Source organism: Rhinopithecus bieti, unplaced genomic scaffold (assembly GCF_001698545.2).
Source record: "Rhinopithecus bieti isolate Rb0 unplaced genomic scaffold, ASM169854v2 scaffold_32083, whole genome shotgun sequence".
Taxonomy (NCBI): Eukaryota; Metazoa; Chordata; class Mammalia; order Primates; family Cercopithecidae; genus Rhinopithecus; species Rhinopithecus bieti.
Genome location: NW_016814096.1, coordinates 2,209,252 through 2,232,341, shown reverse-complemented (window position 1 = coordinate 2,232,341; position 23,090 = coordinate 2,209,252). Strand labels below are relative to the sequence as shown.

The following is a 23,090-nucleotide window of genomic DNA, read 5'->3' as shown; positions in this document are numbered from 1 at the left end:
TATTTGCCCGAACTGAAATTAATACTAACATAAATTATATTAATTTCTACTTGTCATCCTTTTTCAGGACTCTCTTCCCCACTGTTTCAATAGCTGCCTTAGACATTTGCTGTCTTAGGATGTAGAGAATATGTATTTGCTTTGCAGTCCTTTTCTAGGGGGCCTAGTTCTCCATTCAAATCTTCACTGTTCTTCAAATTATATAATTCAGTGCTGCTGACTGCCTCACGGTCCCACTGTGGTTCCAAAGACCCATGGTGACTTGGATTCTTGTGAAAAGAGTTTAGGTAACCTTGTATTCCTCAATCCATTCCCTCTCTGTCTAACCAGAGTTATGCAGCTTTAGCTCTGCCCATGACAATTTCATGCCTTGGCAAATCCCATTAGCTTCACCCTCACACAGTTCAGCTACCAGGCAGGGAGTTTCAAGGCCCAGGGTCACATTGTTTTAGCTTCCTCTACTCCCTGGTTTCAATGCAACTTCTGCTTTTCCTCTGAGAACTGCCTGACTTTCCTTTTTCTATTCCCAACCCCTAGTTCCTGCTTTTTCTATTTATCACCAAGAGGAGTGATTCTACTCAATACATCCCAGACCACATTTCTCAAAACTGAAGAAAGCTCTTCACTCCTACTCAAGCACTTAAGGTCCCCTCTGACATATACTCAACGAATCTATCCAAATTCTATTCTTCTCATTCAGGAAAGAGTGACTATTTATAGTTTAAACACACCTAACATGCTCCACCTTTGTGCCTATACTCAACTCCTTCTCCTGCCCCATTTTACCTATTAAAAATCAAAATCCTATCTATTCTTCAAAACAATATCAAATGCTACCTCGTTCATGAAACTCTGTGGCCGACCTCCTATCAGACAAAATTTTGCCTCCTGGATCACCATGGCACTCTGCCTTTTGTTATGGCACCCGACAGTTCACCATACACAACAGACAGGTACTCAATTTATAATAGTTGAACTGAACTAAAACTAATGAAAACTTACTTTCTATAAAAGCCTCAGATGCTCCCCAATGTCATAAGCAAAAAAGTTATTTTTAAAAAAACTTAAGCTTGTCCTCCATGCAGACTGAAACTTGAACTGGAATCAGATACTTTACATAAGAAGTAACCTTCAGTCGCTGTGGTCTGATTTGGGGTACAATCTTTAACCTTTGTTTCAAGGTCACAGTCCGAAACCACAATAGATTGATTTACACGGTAATTATTAAGCCAATTATTTTCCTACTGATTCTGATCCAAAGTAGAATTTTTCACTCTTGGTACTCTTGAAAGAGCATATTAAAAAGTAAAACATACTGACAGCTTAACAACATTAGCAAGGTGAATGGTTAATCCACTGCCTTTATCACTGGCAGCATACATGTAGTTCATAAAAATCATCCCTAGATCTCTTTTTACAAATGGAAAAATTCAAGCACCACCGTGAAATAGAAAATGAGGCTGGCAGCAGTGGCTCACGTCTGTAATCCCAGTACTTTGGGAGGCCGAAGCAGGCAGGTCACTTGAGGTCAAGAGTTTGAGACCAGCCTGGCCAACATGGCAAAACCCCATCTCTACTAAAAATACAAAAATTAGCTGGGCATGGTGGCGGGTGCCTGTAATGGCAGCTAATCAAGAGGCTGAGGCAGGAGGATTGCTTGAACCTGCAAGGCGGAGGTTGCAGTGAGCTGAGATCATACCACTGCACTTCAGCCTGGGCAACAGAGCAAGACCCCATCTCAAAAAAAAAAAAAAAGAAAATGAATAAAATTAGGCTTACCAAGGTATTATAATTAATTAACCATACTTCAGTTACACACCGAACAAATGATGTTTCACTCTACCTATACTTAAGGTATTTTTATTATGTCTTTTTCTTTTTTTTTAATTAAGAGACTAAGTATTCTTGTCTTTACACATGTAGGGACTTTACCATGGAATTTTGTTTACATTTGGTTTTTTCAAGGAATGCTCACTGAAGGATAGTTCACCTCAGTGAGTCCCACAAGGTAACCAAGCACCTAAAGTTTAAGTAACGTTCTCGTTAATTCCTCATATAAGGATCATGCCAAGCTGCACATTTTGTGTGTGCACGCTCACATGGACACCTGCCTCGAACATCTCAATCCACCAGGCTCACCTGAAGCATTTTGTCAGGGCTGGTCTCAATGCCAGGGGGCATGTTGCTTGGGTCGAAGGCTATCTGTTCAACCTCAGCAAAGTAATTAACTGGATTCCGGTTTAAGACCAGTTTACCAACTGGGATGAGAGGGTAGTCCTTGTGAGGCCAAACCTGAAAATGATGTCATATTCATAATTAACAGACAATCAACCAAAGGAAATTAAAGCTACCCACAAAAATACCAGATTTCAAATACAATCAAGCCAATGAAAATAATTTTTAAATCCAATAAAACATAAGAATTTAAGATGAGTGCCTTAGTTAAATCTTTCACAATAGGAAGTGGTAAGTACTGACAGTTTCCCTAGGAAAAAGTACATCTGTTTCATAATCTGTTCCCTGTTAATAACAATATATGAAGCCACATACACATACTCAATGAAATGACAAACAGGAATGTGGAAGCAAGATGCTGGTAAAGGACACTCTGAAGTGGTACCCTCTATATTTTGTATATGACTTCACCATCGTTATAATTGTTTGACTAGATTTTTTTTCTAATTAGGTAAGAAGAGACTTAAAAAAGAAAACAATATAGCTATTACTGACTCACCTTGGTAAGATCAAATGGATTAAATGGAAAAGTTTCTGCCTGATTAAATGTCATGACCTGGATGTAAAAAGTCCAGGAGGGGTAGTTTCCTGTGGCAATGGCATTAAAAAGATCCCGGATGCCATAGTCAGGATCTTCCTGGGAAAGTCTCGCCGCATCTTCAACAGAAAGGTTTTTGATGCCCTGGTCAGTCTACAAAATGAAAAAAAGAAGCTCCAATGGAAACTTACTGGCAAAGTTATCAAAATGTAATCAGTAACTCATTGAAGGATTATGAGTAACACCACCCAAAGAATGAACTTTCTTTACAACAATACTTCCATTGTTCAAATCTGATACTAATGAATTTATCAACAAGAAATTCTATTTGATTACCCCAATACTTTTAAATGTCAAGGAAATCCCATCTACACATTTCATATTTAAAATCAGTCCTATCTTTCTGTTTATGTGTTCTATTATTTGAATTTTATATTCATGTTACTTTCCAAATCAGAAAATCAAAATATATCTTAAAAGTAGGCAAAGGATTAATAAAATTAAAGGACTACTTCCCTTTTATCATGAAGTAATGTTTTAATTCCACTTCATGATAGCTCAAATCAATTACTGAGACTGTGCTCGGCTAGTATACCTTCACCCTTGTCCTATTCCTTTTTTTTTTTTTTAAATAAATCATAGAATCATAGCTCATAGAGCTGAAAAGAACTTCAGTACAGCCACCTGGAACTAGTTCTCTGACTACGAGCAGGTAAAATTAATATTCTGACTTTCCAAGCAAGCTATTAAAACCCAGAGAAGCTGTGTCCCTTCATAAGTGCTCCTGTCATCATATCATACTGTTCTTTAATGGACTGACCATGTGATCTTATTCTGAAAGACCTCCCAACAAGCCAAGTGCCACAGAAAGATTTCCTTAGCAAAAATCAACTCTGAATGCTGGTCTGTTTCTACCACAGAAATCCCAACTCTCTCGTCAGTGAAAAGGTCTGAACTCTTACTACTGAACCAGAAGTAAAGCCACCTTCAGTATTAAAAAAAATGAAGGTCACGATGTACACATCACCCAAAGAGCTAATATATTAACTTGTTCAAAAACATTGCAATACCTTTCTGATTTTAACTGAATCCTTTAGGTTTAGAAAAGAATCATCTTAGGTCAGAATAATCCAGACTGATGAATCCATGTAGATCTCAGGCTACCTTAGGGCCCTAGGATAAAAGATCCACAAGCAATCCAATCTTTCCAGGACTTGTATAGCTGGTAATATTATACCAACTTTACAGTGAAAAGAACTGGAGCCCAAAGAACTTTTAATACTATGCCCAAGGCCACAATTATCTAGAAGAGTAAAAATCTGAGTTCAGGCTGGCATAACTTTAAAGCTACCAACTAGACTGGCTGTCCCAGAGACAACCATTTAGTCTTACTCTAAGTAACACTACATTGACCCTTTTGGCAATTACAAGCCAATTTTATGTTCCATAAAATTTTTCCTTGTCAAATATTATAGATCCAAGTTATGATGATAAAAAGAGGTGATGGTTCTCCTGTTTGATATGCCTACATTAAGTTGTTCAGATAAAGAAGAAAACAGGATAGAAGAAAACAGGGCTTTTGGATGTCATTAAGAGAGAGATTGTCCAGTACTGGTCATGAGCCCACTTCTTTCTGCTTATCTTAGCAGCAGTATTTGGAAACAGAGGTTCTCAGGTTTGTTTTTACCTAGCCCTTGGGAGTTCTCTGGGAATATCACCAACGCGCCAGGGTTCACTGGTAATATTGCTCATTGTAACAAATGACAAGCTTAAACCAAAAGAGAACCCTTTAAAATATTTCAGTTGATTAAAACATTCTCAAAACCCTCCCCAGATGTAACGCATTTGATCTGGCTATATGAACGCAAATTTTTAAAAACAGTACAATTTTGTTTTCTGACATTTATAACTGATTTTACTTATATGCATTGTTCATAATACAAACTCAATAAATGCTAAGTAAATAGATGGATGACTTAAAAAGTGAGAAGAAATGATATTGGAAAGATGCCATTGGATGTTGGAAGTGATAGTGAGACTGGGATATGCTCCAAGCTGTGTTAGCCCTCTTCTGAGCCCTAAAAGGTATCTATGCTCAGGATAATGACTCAGGGCTAGGCACTTTATTATTTTCTAGAGCTTAACTCCAAACTCCAACAAGAACTCTAAAAAAGCCAGGCTAGGGCCAGGCACAGTGGCTCACACCTGTAATCCCAACACTATGGAAGGCCAAAGTTGGGGATGCACTTGAGGCCAGGAGTTTGAGACCAGCCTGGGCAACACAGCAAGACCCCATCTCTATTAAAAAAAAAACTTTAAAATCAGCCAGGCATGGTGGTGTGTGCCTGTAGCCTCAGCTACTCTGAGACAGGGGGATTCCTTGAGCCCAGGAGTTCACTGCAACCCAGGAGTTACTGTGAGATACGATCATACCACTGCACTCCAGCCTCAGTAACAGAGTGAGAGCCTATCTTAAAAAAAAAAAAAAAAAAAAAAGCTAGGCTAAACTAGGTGGAAATTATTTCCTTCTGACTAGCCTAGAGGTCTATACTATCTTCCTTGAGCCCAAACCAAAAGCTTAGATATTCCCACTTCAGGGAGAAAGCTGTACTCAACATGAAGCTGCCAGCCCAGAAACATTAAACCAGAAGCAGCACAAAAGCAGCACATTTCCTAAATATTTATGACAAGGGACACAGGATCCAGAAAAAGGAAGTTTAAACTGTTGATCGCAACCATGTGCCTTACCTCTGGCCACATGTAAAAGGGAGACTAAAGAGGAACCACACACTGTTCTAACAGGACAGTGTGAAGTTATGTCCTCAGGTGGAAGCCAACAAAACACTCACAGTACTGATCAGCGAGATCAAGACTTCCCATCTTTGGGGAGGGAGGTGAGGGAAACGTGGGAGAAGCCTTAATCTTTGCTCAGTTCTTCAGGAAAAATAAGGAGGTGTGTGGTAGGAGCCTTGTACACTCTGCCCCAAAGGTATAACACGTACCTTATAATGGAATTTGCAATAAACTGCCTTTCCTTCTGCATTAACCAGCTTGAAAGTATGTGATCCATATCCATTCATGTGGCGATGGCCATCTGGAATCCCCCGATCACTGAACAAGAAAGAAACCTAAGGAACAGAAATATAAAGCCTAAAATGTTTTCATTTAAATTAAAACTTCCTAGATTTTTAAGATATTCCTTAGTTTCCAGAAAGTTCCTTAATGACATAAAACATACTAGCCTATTTCCCATGGGAAGGGTTACATTATTTCACCTGTAGAAAATAACAAACAGAAAAATTTTAAACCAAAATGATATGTAAATCACTAATACTATGACTCAAAATTCTATGAAGGAAAGCTAAAACAACCTGAAAACTGGCCTAATTTGTTATTCAAAATTTATTTTCATAGCAAGTTTGGTACTACTTTCCCCTCACTTCCCTAATACAGAGCTTTACCTTGTAGTACAGACTTTCATCCTTACTATTGCTAAATGTCAACTGACAATGTTGCTATCTATCTATCATCGCCATTTAAGGCTGATGAATGCGGGATGATTAGTAAAGCCAGTTATTACAAAACCCTTCATGATCAAGAAATCTGAGGAAGCTTATTCCAATCAAACAGCCAAAACTGGAGAGACACTTTATGAGGAGGCATAATTAAACACTGCATCCCAGGTGATATAAGACAATGGAAAAAAAGGGTTCATGCCTGATGCAGAGACTCGGGACGTAGGCTCCAGAAGTCCCAGACCATATCCGGATCCTTCAGATGCGTCTGAGGATTTCTCTTTTGGCTGTGGATAAAAGATGGAAACTAAATAGAAAAAAAGAGAGAAAAAAATTCAAAAACTAAGTTTACAGGAATTATGGTATCTTGCATTATACATGCCTATTACTAGGTTTATGGATTATAACTCTAAATACAATCCTGGAATTTTAAACTGCCAAACCATTAAATGAAATATACTCAACATAGACAACTAGCACCTAAGATACCCTAAAGTATTTCGAATATACTCAAAACTACAATCTTTTTTTTTTTTTTTTGAGACAAGGTCTCACTCTTTCACCCAGACTGGACTGCAGTGGCATGATCACAGCTCACTGCAGCGTTGACCTCCTGGGCTCAAGAAGACCTCCCAACTCAGCCTCCCAAGTGGCTGGGACTATTGGCATGAGCCACCACACCTGGCTAATTTTTGTACTTTTTTGTAGAGACACGGTTTTGCCATGTTGCCCAGGCTGGTCTTGAACTCATGGACTCAAGTGATCTGCCTGCCTTGGCCTCCCAAAGTGCTGGGATTTATAGTATTTCTTCCTGGAAAAAATATACACACCCTCCCGCATGCACACACACACACACACACACACACACCCTCCTGCTGACTCAGAGCATGTAGAGACACTCTCTGTTTGTTTCCAAAGTAAAGTCCCTCTTTTTACTAATCTTCAATGTTCTGCAAGGAAAACTAAACTCACTTCCCATTAAGTCAATGTATCTTAAAATGACAAATCTAAGACCAGTGGTAACTGTTGCTACTTGATCTTATCAAATACAGAAAAATGTGTTGAAAAAAGTAATCCAGACAACTCATATTCTTTTCTTTCTGCCTTCCCCATGGTTTCTCCTCAAATGCCAACCTATTTGAAATCAATTTAAAAATCAACAAACATTTGTTGAGTGCAAAATACTCTATTACCTACCAATAGGGGATCCCTGATGAAGAAAATGGGGGTGTTATTTCCAACAAGATCCCAGTTACCATCTTCTGTGTAAAATTTCACTGCAAACCCACGAGGGTCCCGAACTGTGTCAGCTGAACCCGATTCTCCAGCTACAATATTCAAATGGAAACAGGAAGCATAAGCCACAGCACTTTACATCCTAGAAGCCTGGAGACATAAAGAAGCACCTGGATCCATCCTTTCTAATCCACTTCCAAGAACTAAATTAGGTATTTAAGTGCCCGGGTTATTATTTCTACCCACCAGCTAATTCAGTCCACAAATCAAACAAAAGAATTAATTGAGAGCAATAAGAGAACATATGTAATAACAGCTGACAAGGTTATTCATTTAACATAATAAGATAACTTTGTTCAAACAGGTAATTAAGTTTTTAATTAAAATAAGGGAAGAGAATAATTATGAGGCTTATAGTAGTGACAAACAGAATAAGTGAGTTGCCAAAATGATGAGGTTAACATTAAGAAAATGAGTTAAAATATTGGTTCTTAGTTCTTAATTTTACTTATTTTTACATTCCACGGTATTTTTTAAAATGCAGAGACTGACACAGAAACAGAACTAGTCAAGCAGTAGGCATACTGAAATATAGTATGACAGATCTAATACTATCTCTGTAACGTGAGAAACATCACTTAGCCTCTCAGAAACGAAAAGAATCCCATTCTGCAAAGTAGATCTACAAATTAGAGACTATATCTGTAAAGCACCTAACCATGGTTGGCATAGAGTTAATTCTTAATAAAGGTCACTGTAGGCATAGTTATTAAATAAGATTTCCACTCTATTCTTCTGTTAGAGGCAACCACTTTGAGGAAAGCTCTTTCCAAATGTCACAGAATTGCAGAGGTAGCCTCTGTGTAAGTGTGATTTCCTAAGACCTCAACAAACAGAAATATAAGTAACTTCCTGTGTGTCTCCAAATATGTCTTCTACTGTAAAATCTTGCCATAATTTGGAGAAGTGCTTGTTTCCTATTTTCTAATAACTTTTTCTTTAAGTTACAAACTTCCCCAAAAAGGTGAAGTTGAGTTAAGCCATACCAATCACGCCAATAAACCAACTTACCAACAGTGGAGAACCGAACTGCGATGGGAGTCCTCTTTCCAATATGCTCAAATACCTTTGCCTTGGAATATTTGGTAATGTCATGTGTGACCTCAAAGTAGCCAAAGGCCCCTAACGAGAAAGACACAGAAATCCTTACCATGAGACCATTACTCAGACATTCAGGTCCTTAACAGGTATGTGAGTAACAAGAGAAAATGATGGTTAGCACCAGTCTTCTGGGGGCTTCTAGTGTAGTGGGGGAAGAGGAAATGTCCAAACACAAAATAAAGAGGGTGAAATGCAAAGCCCTATTCTATCACTCTGTGCTAAGTTGAATGCCACATAGCTGGAGCCAAGAGAAGGAGGTGAGTGGGGCTAGAAGTAGTCAAGGTTGGCCCAAGGACACAGGACCTCAGAGGGGCCTGAAGTACAGGTAGGACCTATGAGAGAAAGGGAAGAACAGAGAGAAGAGGAGATGAAACCACAGAGAAAGAGAGAATCTTTTCAACACCTAGCAAGGAAGATACAAAGCAAGCAACACACTAAACAAGTCAAGATGGAAAAATACACAAAAACCACTGGAGAAGATGGGAAGAAACCTTATCCAGGAAGAAGAGATGAAGAAATGCAGAAGTCCTAACTGGAAGTCCCAGTCAGCAAGCTAAGAGAAAAACCTCTTTCTGTGGAGCTCTTTTTCCAACTGAGTATTTCACTGTCTTTCAAACACCACCCCCATCTTTTGTGTCTGATATAAGAGCAATAAAGTAAGTTTTACAGAAATTGTTGCAAAAAAGGAAAGGAAAGGCCGGGCGCGGTGGCTCAAGCCTATAATCCCAGCACTTTGGGAGGCCGAGACGGGCGGATCACGAGGTCAGGAGATCGAGACCATCCTGGCTAACACGGTGAAACCCCGTCTCTACTAAAATACAAAAAACTAGCCGGGAGAGGTGGCGGCGCCTGTAGTCCCAGCTACTCAGGAGGCTGAGGCAGGAGAATGGCGTGAACCCGGGAGGCGGAGCTTGCAGTGAGCTGAGATCTGGCCACTGCACTCCAGCCTGGGTGACAGAGCGAGACTCCGTCTCAAAAAAAAAAAAAAAAAGGAAAGGAAAAAATCATCACAAACCCACCACCCTAACACAACTACCCCAAATTTTGCAGTTCATTCCGGTAACTACCCAATAAGTACACCATTTAAACTTAGTTGCAATTTGCAGTCAAGTGTCTATGTCTGTATTTCTGTACAGCAGGTCCTCAAATAACATTGTTTTGTCCAACATTGTTTCATTATAACGTTGATGAGAAAAAGATCTATTCCTAGCTGAGGTCACTATCTGTGTGGAGTCTGCATGTTCTCCCCATGTCCAGATAGGTTTTCTCCTGGTACTCCAGCTTCCCCCCACATCCCACAGATGTGCGCGTTAGGTGAAGTGACATGTCTAAATGGTCCCAGTGTGAGTCCACTCTGCAATGGACAGCATCCTGTCCAGGGCTGGCTCTTGCCTTGTACCCCAACCTGCCAGGACAGGCTCTGGCCTCCTACCATCTTGAACTGGAATAAACTGGTAAATAACTATCTTATTTTACTAATCTTTCTTAAAGGTATGTATGGCTCACATTTGTTTCAATGTTTAATATTAGATGTATTTTGAGTCTCTATTTAGAAGTTTGGTGATATTTTATCAATCAGAAATATGCCATAGGAACTTAACTCTTGCTTATGTCAATTAGCCTATCGTAAAATTCGTTTCATTACATGTCGTTTAGCTTAAAGTCAAAGTTTCCAAGAACCTATTGACATTAAATGAGGACTTACTGTATTTTTATTCCTTCAATGAACTGCATGATAGGAGAAATGGAAGACTGCTTTTTTAAAAAGAAACTATTTTATATATAATGTTTAATCTGAGGAAATAACCATCATTTATTTACTAATTTCCCTCCTGCTGGACGTTTTTCCTTTTTCCCACAAATAGAGACTTGGCACTTGTGTTAAAGGTCCTCCAATCCTTTGGGAAATAATACTTGACCTAGGTGCTGGGAAACAATCTTTTTACAGCAAATAAACACAGCACTTACCTGCTCCTTTAGCATGCACGACTCGCTCAGGAATTCTCTCTCGGTCAAAGTGAGCCATTTCATCAGTGAAAACCACATCCTGAACAAGAAGGGGCCCACGGGACCCTACTGTAATAACATTAAGTTTGTCTCCTATTGGGTTACCAGCTCCAGTGGTCAGGACATCAGCTTTCTACAGGAACACAGAAAGAAAGTGCAAGAGAGTTAGCACAATCAAACCTTTCATTTACACTGTCACGGATACATAGCTTTACGATGTTTATACCATCTGCCCTCTTTTTAAATTTCCTGTGTCCAAAGTACTAAAATCCGACAGGATGGGCCATTGCCTGAAACTTTCAGTCATGCTTCAGAAACCTTTGACAAATCTCAACACCAATCTGCTAAGAAACTTGCTCTGAAGAGCAGAAAGTTGATTTTGGAGCCTGAAAATGTGCTCAGCACCTGCTCCAGAGAAACCCACTGGGTTCTGCAAAGCTCCCAGAGAGGTGCCCAAAAGCATCCTACAAACTTAACAGTGAAATGTCCAACCCAACAATGAGAAGATGGTCTCCAGGGAAGCTGTGCTGGTCAATACTTTACTCAGAACTTACAGATGCTTTATTACTGCCACGACGTTCAAGTACGCTACCCTGTTTAGTGCATCTCAAACAATGTACACCAGCTATTTGCAATATCTCTTTTTAATTAAAAAAAAAAAGTCAACGGCTTTTACTGTCACTAAAAGTAAACTGTTACTGGTAAGGTGGATTACAGTATTAATGTTTTAAAGATAGCAAATGTCTCTGAAATGGGATAGGTTACTTTACTGTAATGAAGAATTAATTTTAATCCACCTGATTCTCCAATTTCAGTTACGTTAGAAGACACTCAGCTGTCCCTCCTCTAGAGTGAGAGCGGCATTCTTCTAGCCCCACGTGATCCTGGAAGCTCTTAGCTTCATCTAGTTCCATGGTCAGAGAATACTTTTGACCACAGACAAGTGCCTCTGCAGTGTCTTCCCCGGTCACTGGAAATCAGGCGAGACATGCACGTGACGCAAAGCTACGCCACCTCCACGTGGGAGAGGAACTCAACGGCGTCTATGACAAACCCCAAAAGACCAACTTCACACACAGAGAAAAGCACTATTTTTAGTATTTCCACACACCTGGAGTGGAGTATGTGGTTTTACTCCCCATGCATGTCTGTCCTGCATATTAAAATAAATTCCTGCCTCTTCTCTAGAAGGCAATATGGTGGGGAGTAGGCACTTAAAAAACCACAAAAGATCTGTGAGCTGTCGAAAAAAGACACTGAATAAAGGAGACCGTGCAATTTGCAAAACTAATAAACAAGACCTTCTCACACACTAGGAAATGCCCTTGCCACTAGAGTTATATCTTCATCCAAGTGGGAAGAGGCCAACCTGGCACCAGGGAGAAACCATGAGTGCCAGCATTAGAGCCTGGGTCCAACTTCCAGTTCTGCCAATTACCAGCTATGTAGCTGCTGGCAAGTTACTTATTTATGAGTCTCCATTTTCATCTGCAAAACAGAATAATAACCACCTCCTAGGGTTAACACATGAATTAAAAGAGTTAAATGTAAAACGCAAGCCACACATTCAGCACATACATGCTGTCACTTCACTGACTGTGAGAACATGACGTCACAGCAGAAGGAGCAAAGCATCTGAAGTTTTATTTTTCTAGTAATCATGACAGATGCATACTCCTCCATCCACACTCTCTCACTCTACCATCTCTGTCCCTAAACCCATCTAGCAAAGCCCCTTCTAAACTGTCACAGTTTAAGGGTCCAATCAACACTTACCACCCAATCACACCACTCTTTTGAAGATACGTATGTTGCTAATACGTGTGACCCTCTGCAGGTTTATTTTTAAAGTAGAAAATGAACCAGGAAAAAAAAAATTCTACTTTCTAAAGTAGAAAATGAACCAGCAAAAGAGCAACTTCACCTTTAGTTTAAACCTAAAGCCTTGGTTTTCAACCTTGGCAATGCACTGAAACCACCTGGGGAGCTTTGTAAAGCCTCCTGATGCCCGGGTCATCGCCCCTAGAGATGTCTGATAGGAGGACCCTGGCTGAGGCCTGGGCTATTTTTAAATGATTCCTGTTCAAGCTAGGATTGAAAACCACTGACCTAGAACTATTGGGTGATAACGAAATTAAAATAATTAGAGAGCCAGAGCAAACCAAATCTGTCCACTCTTTAAATGCTCTTTTCAACGTATAAACAAGGTATTTTAGGAAGCCTTTAAAAAATAAAGGGACATCCAGGCTGAGCATGGTGGCTCACACCTGTAATCCCAACACTTTGGGAGGCTGAGGTAGGTGGATCACCTGAGGTCAGGAGTTTGAGACCAGCCTGACCAACATGGAGAAACCCTGTCTCTACTAAAAATACAAAATTAGCCAGGTGCGGTGGGGGGTGCCTGTAGTTCCAGCTACTCGGGAGGCTGAGGCAGGAGAATTGCTTGAACCCAGGAGGTGGAGGTTGCAGTGAGCTGAGATCGTGCCATTGCACCGCAGCCTGGGCAATAGGAGAGAAACTCCGTCTCAAAAAAAAAAAGGACATCCCATAAAAGATAAAAGTATGAGAAAAGATACCAAGAAGCTCAGTAAAAGGAATGCTAAACAGGCGAGAGTGTTATTTACATGCCAGCATCCTTCAAGTGGAGAGGGAGCTGCCCCTAAGGGAGAGATGAGAGCACATCACATGTTCCCTTCTGCTCTGGTTACTGAATCAGGGTGATATGGTCAAGAATAAATACCGCACCCAAAGGCAGCAGGTGCAGAGTTGGATAAATGAGTAAAGTACTAAAGCTTGAGGTGGTCTTTCCTGATGACACTGACTAATAAGAATGGGAAAACTGGAATTATGGCAGTCCTCCCTCCTGCCCAACGAAGGAATCCCCTCCTTAACATCAATCCTGTTAAGAAATGAAACCTGAGTTTTTAAGTTACAAATGGAGGCTTCAGAATCTCTTCCATTTCCCCACTCTAATAGTTAGATCAATTGTCCTCATTTATATAACAGCTTTCCTCGCACAAGCTCTTGTATATACAATTTACCTTCAAAGCCAGTGGGGCAGTAAAGCTTCAACAGTCAGCAATAGAAAAGGGAAGCCAGGGAGCAAAAACTAGAAAGGAAAAGATCCCCCAACTTCAGGGGATGTTTAGAGCAACATTGGGTGAGAGGAACTGATCTAAACTGAAAGATAGAGCATTTATTAATATTAGAAGGTGAGGAGCAGGATGCAGTGTATTTAAGATGAAAATAATTCATGCAATGAAGATTTACTAGATGAAATGACAGGGTGGGGCTAGAAAATGAACCACACAAGTTATCTCACTTAAGCTTCCCAATAATCCAGAGATGGAAGTTATTAATCCCAACTATAAACTCAGAAAACTTAAGTAACTTTGCAGAAATGTCAGTGTTGTGGCACAGGTTTACTTGTTACATGTAACAAGTAAGGACAGGCAAAGAGATTTCCTCCAACTTGCAATTCTTGTTTTTAACTCAGTGAATGACTTTAAAGCCAGAATATTTTCAAAGATAGAAAAGCTTTTCTATGGCTGGACAATTTCAAGACCTCTCTCTGGGAAAGTAGCATTGGTTCTTGTTAACATGTTTACATCTTCCTGGCTGCTAGCTCCCATGACATCCATACGTGTCTCTCCTGAAGTGCTCTCTCTATCCTGCCCCACATCATCCATGAAGCAGGGCCAAGGGAAGCATCTTCTTGTGCCCCTTATAATAAAATACTGTAATTGCCTGTTTACGTCACTGTTTTGCTTTTTTTTTTTTTTTGAGATGGAGTCTCGCTCTGTTGCCCAGGCTGGAGTGCAGTGGCGTGGTCTCATCTCGCTGTAACCTCCGCCTCCTGGGTTCAAGTGATTCTCTCAACTCAGTAGTTGGGATTACAGGCACCCACTACCACGCCCGGCTAATTTTTGTATTTTTAGTAGAGATGGAGTTCCATCATCTTGGCCAGGCTGGTCTCGAACTCCTGACCTCAAGAGATCCGCCCGCCTTGGCCTCCCAAAGTGCTGGGATTACAGGCATGAGCCACCGTGCCCAGTCTGTCACTGTTTTTCCTCTCTAGACTGTGTACTCCTTTTACATCTATATCCCTGATCCCTAATACACTGCTCAATATACTAACAAACACAAAACAAATGTGTGTGGATTCAGCATGCAAATACACTAAACCATGGACCAATATGATATGGCCAAGAGCCTTTCTAAGAAGCAGGAGGAAGCAGCAACAGCCTATCCCTTTCCCTGCATCTCCCCTCCAAAAAATGAGAGAAATATTTTAATTTGTAAATTCTGATCAAACACCTTTAGACAAACTTGTTATGAAAACTGCCGCAGAAATTAGCTTGGCTAAAAACTGGCACAATTATTAGAGGTAGGGACTTAAAGTAAAATTCCATTTTGACTTTGCTGCTTTAATAGACTTCTTTTGGCCAGAGCTAATACATAAATGAAGAAATTTTCCTGGGAGGAGTATGGGAGGAGTAAGATTGGTTTCATCTGGTGAAATATTTTATCAGTATATTACACTTTCCACTTAGTTCCTTTCACTCACTCACAGAAGTCTCAAGAACCTAAACATGTTCTTCCACTTTTAATTAAAAGATTGGTAATGCAAATTGCCCCTATCAGTCCCAGAGGAGTCATAATGATGTCTTCTCATTCTATGATAAAGAATGTGCCTAGCATTTTCTAGCGAATAACTGCCTAACATTCTCCATTTATTCAACAAAGATTCAAGTGCCTACAACGTGTATACCCAAATACAGGAAACCAAAGACTGTCCTGACCCTCAAATTTCTTACTCTGTGGGAAAATAATAAGGGTGATCTAGATATTGGCTGCTATGGAAGCTAAAGCAACTCCATCTTAGATACTAATCCACCATGCTGACTTCTGATTAACTCCAGTTTTAAGATTTCCAGTTTATTCGCTATTCCTTGTGAAAGAGCCCCTATTTACTATAAATCTTGCCCTGAGGTCAAACAACCTTGACATTATCATACTTCAGTCATCCCATATCTCCCTTCTGAATCACCCTTCCCTATGGTATTAAGCTCTGGGTCTGAGGGGTAATGGTGTGGGATCCACCATCTTGTCTCAGCAACACGCAAGACACGGACATGGTTTCTGGTCATAAGTCCATATTAAACATTTCTTTCTGAGAAACTTGATTTGTTAGCCTCTTTTTTTGGCCTCTCAGCTTCCTCAGACTTTGGGGGTAAGTTTGCATAGACCTACCCTCCATGGAAAAGCTAAGAAAAAGAAACGAAACCTCAAAACCTTTTATTCCATCTCCCATAGTCTCTCCCATTGCACATTAAGACTTAGCGATCCCATGCCTAGGTATATTTCAGGAGAAATGAAAGCACATGTGAACCAAGGGTTAAGTCACTCAGTCACCCCTTCTCCATCCCAAATGTTGGCAGTGTAACATCAATGCAGTTATTACCAGGGTTACCCTAAAAAAACATAGACCCTCACAGCCTATAATGCATAGGCAACTCACTGACACAAATGGACAGTCTAAGACCTAACCCTCTGCCAGGTAATAAGAGAACTGTATAAAAAGGTAAGGTTTGAAATGTTCAAATTCTCCCATTTTAAAGGGATCAGTGGCTACTTATTAACACTTCCCATTTACCTCCAAGAGCACTAGCAGCAAGCTGCACTTAAAAAAAAAAAAAAAGAAGAAAGAAAAACAATAACAACAACAAAAAAAACAGGAAACGGGTTAAAGGTAAGTATCCCAAAAGAAGAGCCCATGGCTTTCTGAGCAGTGAGCAATAAAGTTCCCATTTAAGTTCCCTTCAAAGTCACCGGGAATACCTGCAGAACCACCTCCCTCCTGCCAAGACAGAAAAAGAAATAAGAATTTTAAAGTGGATCGAGGTCATACTCACGAACACATCTGACTCAGTGCTCACGTATTAAAGTTTACAAAACTCCCAATTCACCTGTCAGCAAACCAAATCTGACCACAGAAGATACGCCCAATAAATTGCTTTCACATTGGTTGACTGTGTTTCCAAAAAAGGATACTCTGATTCTTGAGAGAGGAGGCAACAGAGTGCTCTCCTATAGTAGTCCCAAACCGTAAAGCTCTCCCAGATGAGTAAAGCATCAAAACTAATTGAGAAGTGGAAGAGAGCATATTAGCACAAAGCTGCCCACTTAGATAAAAGTATTTACCAAGCAAGGGGAGACTTTTTTTTTTTAATGCCATCTGTTACTGTCTTAATTTTCTAACAGAATATCTTAATGTCAGAAAGTAAAAATGACATATTCTTTAAAAAGAGATTATGTTGTGTGTCCATTGCCACATCACAAGAAAATGGATGGACAGATTTTCACCAAATATGAAATGTACGCTTTGGATAATGTAGTAGAGTCAGCTTCCTGGACAGGGGTAGACTACCCCAGGTGTGGCCTGTAACAGAGTTCAGGCCAACAGAACTCTGTTATGCTCTGAACTCTGTTCTAGCCAACAGAACGTAAGTGGCAGTAACCCTGGACCCCAAACCTCACCACACTCATATACCCTTCTCCATGCTCTTGAGCCTTCTGTGCTGGACAGTGACGCCCAGGGCAACCTTAAAAGCCATGTGTCGACCAAGGGGGAGCTTCCTTCAGCCTGGTACCCTCAATAACTGTGGGAAGCAGAGCACCCACCTGCCTCCTTCAACTTCAAACCACTTTGGGCCATTCATGTAGGAAAGGAATACATTTCTTTTTTTTTCTTTTTGAGATGAAGTTTCACTCTTGTTGCCCAGGCTGGAGTGCAATGGCACGATCTCGGCTCACGGCCACCTCTACCTCCCGGGTCACCTCCGCCTCCCGGGTTCAAGTGATTCTCCTGCCTCAGCCTCCTGAGTAGCGGGATTACAGGCATGCATCACCACGCCCAGCTAATTTTGTATTTTTAGTAGAGACAGGGTTTCTCCATACTGGTCAGGCTGGTCTCAAACTCCCGACCTCAGGTAATCCACCCGCCGCAGCCTCCCAAAGTGCTGAATTATAGGCGTGAGTCACCGCACCCGGCCATAAATTTCTAATATGTTTATACCATGATACATGTTGAGATTTATTATTATAACACTTAGCCTATACATGATTTCACATGATTTAATTTAAAATATGGGCTATGAATCAATAATTTAAAAGCAATTCAATTTTTAAAAGGACAGAAAATTTGAACATATACTTCAAAGGAATATATACCAATGGCCAATAAGCATGTAAAAAGAGCTTTGCATCATTAGTCATCAGAGCAATGCAAATTAAAACCATAATGAGATACCACTGCATGTCCAACAGCTAAAAGCAAAAGACTGACAGCACCAAAAGCTGATAGGATGTGGAGCAACTGGAACTCCCATACACTGCTAATGAAGTATAAAATGGTACAACCACTTTGGAAAAAGGCTCAGCAGTTTCTCATAACACATTCACTTACCTTATGACCCAATAAACCTACTTCTAGACCTACTCCTAGGTAATTCCTAAGAGAAATAAAAGCATCTGTGCACAAAAAGACTTATATAAGAATTTTTATAGCAGCTTTATTTATTTTTCATTTTTAAGACAGAGTCTCCCTCTGTTGCCCAGGCTAGAGTGCAGTGATGTTAATCATGGCTCACTGCAGCCTCCACACCCCAAGCTCAAGCAATCCTCCCACCTCAGCTTCCCGAGTAGCTGGGACTACAGGCATGTGTCACCATGTCTGGCTACTTCTTTTATTTGTTGTAGAGATGGGGTTTCACCATGTTGCCCAGGCTGGTCTCAAACTCCTGAGCTCAAACAATCCTCCCACCTTAGCCTCCGAAAGTGGTAGGATTACAGGCATGAGCCTTCATGCCCAGCCACAGCAGCTTTACTTACAATAGAAAAAAAATTAAATAGCCCAGGTGTCCAGCAACAGGATATTCAAATGGTGCTATATTCATATAATGGAATCTTACTCAGCAATGAAAGGAACAAACTGCTAATACATGAAACAACTTGAATGAATGAAAGGATGGACAGACGGAGTAACGTAATAAAAGACACAAGGCAAAATGTTCCTTGTAGAATCTAGATGGCAGATATATAGGTATACACTGCAAATTTTTTTCAACTTTTCTGAATGTCTGAAATTTTTCATTTAAAAAAGAGTTTGAAAATTATATAGGCTATAAGGCATATGCACAATTCCTTTTGGAGGGCCCTGGGGGGAGGGAGAAGTGCCTCAAAGAAGTAAGTGGTTTTTACTCAGAGCAGCTAAAATCGAGGAACAATAAGACATCAATGTGACTGCCAATCAGGACGACGTACACAGTGCACTAAGACGCCATGGACAAAGGGGACTGCCGTATTTCAATTAAGAGCCTCCCAACTATGGATGAGCTTTTTGAGTCAGCCATTTCTCACATGGGCAACTATGTAAGATAAATCAACAGCAGGGACTTCAACAGTTCATGATTCTCCCAAACAAGGAAGAAGGCAGCTAGTCTCAGAATAAAGGGGAGTCCTTTAAAAATAAAAATATTGGCCGTGCACGGTAGCTCACACCCGTATCTCAGTACTTTCAGCGGCCAAGGCAGGTTGGTCACCTGAGGTCAGGAGTTCCAAACCAGCCTGGCCAACATGGAGAAACCCCGTCTCTACCAAAAATACAAAAATTAGCTGGGTGTAGTGGCGGGGACCTGTAATCCCAGCTACTTGGGAGGCTGAGGCAGGAGAATTGCTCAAACCTGGGAGGCAGAGTTCGCAGTCAGTGGAGATCTTATCACTGCACTCCAGTCTGGGCAACAGAGCAAGACTCCATCTCAAAAAAAAAAAAAAGAAAAGAAAATATTTTGTTTTGTAAAAATCTCACTACTTTGTCCACACTTTTCTCAATTCACCAAGTATTCATGAAAACTTCAGTGTGAACCAGGATTTGCACCCACTGGGTAAGGAAAGAGTCTTGGGTCCAAGAAGCTGAATTCTAACCTTGTCTCTGCCACCAAGTAGCGGCACATCCTTTACTAAGACTCCACGTCTCTCTGGTTCACTTTAAGAGCTCATGAACCGTCCTAACGGTATATAACAAAGAACAGGGCCAAGAGGGGAGATTTTCCAGGCCCTTGGAGGAGAATGGCAGCCTTGTACCAAACAGGGAACCATTAAAGCAATCCATGAGCACTCAGCATTAACACCCCAGTTCATGAACCTGAGTTTTAAGCAATAGCACTAGGCAGAATGGGGAAAACAGTCCTCTCTCTACCATTAACCAGCAGCCAGGGAACAGGGCAAGACCTTTAGACTCCCTGGGCCAATCTGCCAACAGAAGACTCAGACCACATATGGTATCATCTAATGCAACCTCCTCATAGATGCCCTCTGCACCCGTGGGCACAGGCCAGGAATGCCTCCCCCACCACCAAGTTAAAATTCTACTCATTTAAAAAAAGTCCTGTTCAAATGTCACCTGCTTTGTCCAGCCCAACTGGTCGCTCCCTCTGCATTCTACAGAATACCTATATTAGAGCCCTCACCACGCTGGAGTGTAATCATCTGTTTATGCGTCCTGTCTCCCAGACTAGACTCTTAGCTTCTCAAGGGTGTTGTTCTTGCCTCATTGGAATTTGTACACCTTGCCCCGAACAGTGTCTAGCACCTGCAGGCGCTCAAAGAATAGAATAAACGCATTAACCAATCCCTAATGTCACCCCCTAGCTCTAAAATGCTAGGCTTGATATTTTGAAGTGCAAAGGAGACAATGGATGTAAAAATTCTTTTATTTAGTTGTTTAATAATGTGCATAGTATGTACCAGTCACTGTGATTGGTGCTGGAGACATCAAGATGATAAAACACAATCCCTGCCCTGCTGGGACCCCACAACTATGAAAGCGTGTAAACAGTATTTCAAGAAGGGCAGCGTTGAAGCCTGGTTCCACTTCCCTCTCTGACTTCCTTGCAGCTGCAGCTCTCTGCCTCTTTCCCCATGAGCCCTCATTCTGTCCTCAAGCTGCGACCTCTGTCCCAGTTGGCAAAAGTGCAAAATTCTGAAGCAACCAACCACCCGAGCCTGTCGCGGACAACAAAGCCTGCAGGCCCGCGCCCCACTACCCTGACCCCCTCCTCTGCTCCCGCGAATGTAAGAGTCCGTCTGCACCGAAGGGGATCCCCCCCGCCCAGTGAGCAGCCGTACAGTCCCTCAGAGCGCCGTCCCAGGGGAAGCCGGGCCGTTACTCGCCGACGCCCCCACTTTCTAAAAGGACCCTCGGGCCCGCTCGAGGAGCACAGAGTGTACCTGCGCGGCCCGCTGCTCCTTCCAGTGCTTCATCTGGTCGCTGGCGGGATCCCGACTGTCAGCCATGGCGTTCAGTTGGCGGTGCGCAACACTGCAGGAGGCCTCCGCTTGTGGGTCTCTACCTTCAGCAGACAAAAGTGCCTGTTGCCCCGCGGCCGCGGCGACTTCAGACTCAGCCAATCAGCACCGCCCCCTCGTCCCGCCCCCTCGGGAGCACTGCCTTCTGATTGGCTGCTGGGCGCTAGGCAGGGCAAGATTGGAAGCCCAATGGGCGTGGAGCAGGGCTCCCCGAGGGAGGTAGTGCCCGAGGACCCGGAGATACCCGGGAGGGTGCGGAAAGGAGGGGTCCCGCGCTAGTCCAGCAATTGGAGCGCCTCGCCCTGCCAGTCCCGGGTGCCCGGAGTAGCCGAACCCAGGGCGGGGCTCCCGGTATCAGCATCCCTCAGGCCGCCCCGGGACGCGGCCGTTGGTGGCCTGCCAGTTTTGTAGAGGGAATACTTAGACCCTGCTGAGTGAGACCTTGCACTCTGTAACTATGCTTTTTCTGCTCTTAAAAATCAGCAATCTTGGGTCAAATTACTCTGTACGAAATTAAATTTTGCCATACGCTAATGTAAGTATTATTTGCAACCAAAGGATGGATGGATGCTTTTCTTTTTCTCTCTTAGCTTTTCTTAACTTATTCGTGGATTATCACTTACTAGACTAGTATACTAATTATTTAATATAAAAACACTCTGAAACGTTTATCTCCGCACAGATGGGTGTTGATTTCCTCCTTTACCAGAGAAAAACAACTTAACTTAGATGGGAAAAATGTATTCCCTTGTGATGGAAAAAATGTATTCAACTCCGGTACACTGCCAAATTGGCTTCTTTAAACACTGGAGAAATCTGCTTCCCCAAATTTTACTCCCAGGTAGGCAGGAATTTAGAAAAGCTCTGTGTCTTTAAAAAGCTATGTTGAACAGTAAAATAGTCCCATTTAGTACAATATGTAATAAGTTACTGACTGTCATTGTAATCAAAGAGTTTGAATGATTTCTACACCTCAGGTGCTAGGATTTATCTTTAAGCACCTTAATATATATAAATAATATATACTATCCTCTTCAGATTAAAAGTTACCAGCTTTTGATTTTTTCCAGTACAACTAGATGTAATGGATGGACATATAATAGTGGAAACTTCACGTTGTTCTTGATCTTACAAAAGTATGATAAGAATCTTGGGCGTAAAAGTGGAACTTCAGCAGTTCATTGGAAAAGAAAACCACAAAATGATCTTTAGCACCCTATACTTTTCCTGTATTAAAAACAATTGTAAAGATGTTGTTGGCTGTGTAATTTGGTGTCTTTTTCTACAGATTAGGAAACAGAAGTATAGGGAGGTTAAATAACTTGCCCAAAGTTACACAGTTATTAAGGGATAGAGTCAGGATTCTAGCTTCAGCTCCAAAGTCTCCAAAGTCCACAGTTTGTTGAATAAATAAATGTTGAGATAATCAAACAAGTCATCTTCTTAACTAACCAACACAAATATCAACAAAATAAATAAGAAGCGACCTGGAGTCATATGTTAACCTTTGTTCATTATATAAACACTATCCAGCATATGTGGATTTTTTCCCTTTGTTTTTGTTACTCTGGGTTTGGATTGCTAAAGAAATATTTCTAGAGAAAGAATTGGAGAAACAAGACTGGTTTCTGATCTTGTCATATCTTGTATTTTAAAATAAAGGGCAGGCTTACAAGTAATGACAATAAATTTATAACGTTACATAGGAGGCTGGGTGCAGTGGCTCATGCCTGTAATCCCATCTCTTTGGGAGGCCAAGGCAGGCGGATCACTTGTGGCCAGGAGTTTGAGACCAGCCTGGCGAAACCCCACCTGTACTAAAAATACAAAAATTAGCTGGGCGTGGTGGCACACACCTGTAATCCCAGATACTCTGTCCCTTAATAACTGTGTAACTTTGGGCAAGTTATTTAACCTCCCTATACTTCTGTTTCCTAATCTGTAAAATGAAGATAATATTAGTATCTAACTCATAGGGTTGTTGGAAGGGTTAATTAAGCAAATACACAAACAGCTTAGAATAGTCCCTG

At 41.3% G+C, this 23,090-nt stretch overlaps 1 protein-coding gene across 1 annotated transcript in view; it reads right to left on the bottom strand.

The window, feature by feature from the left end:
• CAT (catalase) overlaps window positions 1–21,168 on the bottom strand; it is a 35,818-nt gene extending 14,650 nt beyond the window's left edge. Inside the window, exons 1-8 of the mRNA XM_017849719.1 lie at window positions 20,983–21,168; window positions 10,654–10,825; window positions 8,596–8,706; window positions 7,486–7,616; window positions 6,491–6,595; window positions 5,776–5,901; window positions 2,735–2,926; window positions 2,140–2,292 (exon numbers count right to left, since the gene is read on the bottom strand). Of these exons, the coding sequence (XP_017705208.1) occupies window positions 2,140–2,292; window positions 2,735–2,926; window positions 5,776–5,901; window positions 6,491–6,595; window positions 7,486–7,616; window positions 8,596–8,706; window positions 10,654–10,825; window positions 20,983–21,048 (1,056 nt within the window). The 5' untranslated portion in view covers window positions 21,049–21,168. The remainder of the gene's footprint in view (window positions 1–2,139; window positions 2,293–2,734; window positions 2,927–5,775; window positions 5,902–6,490; window positions 6,596–7,485; window positions 7,617–8,595; window positions 8,707–10,653; window positions 10,826–20,982) is intronic.
• Between the last annotated feature and the right edge of the window lie 1,922 nt (window positions 21,169–23,090).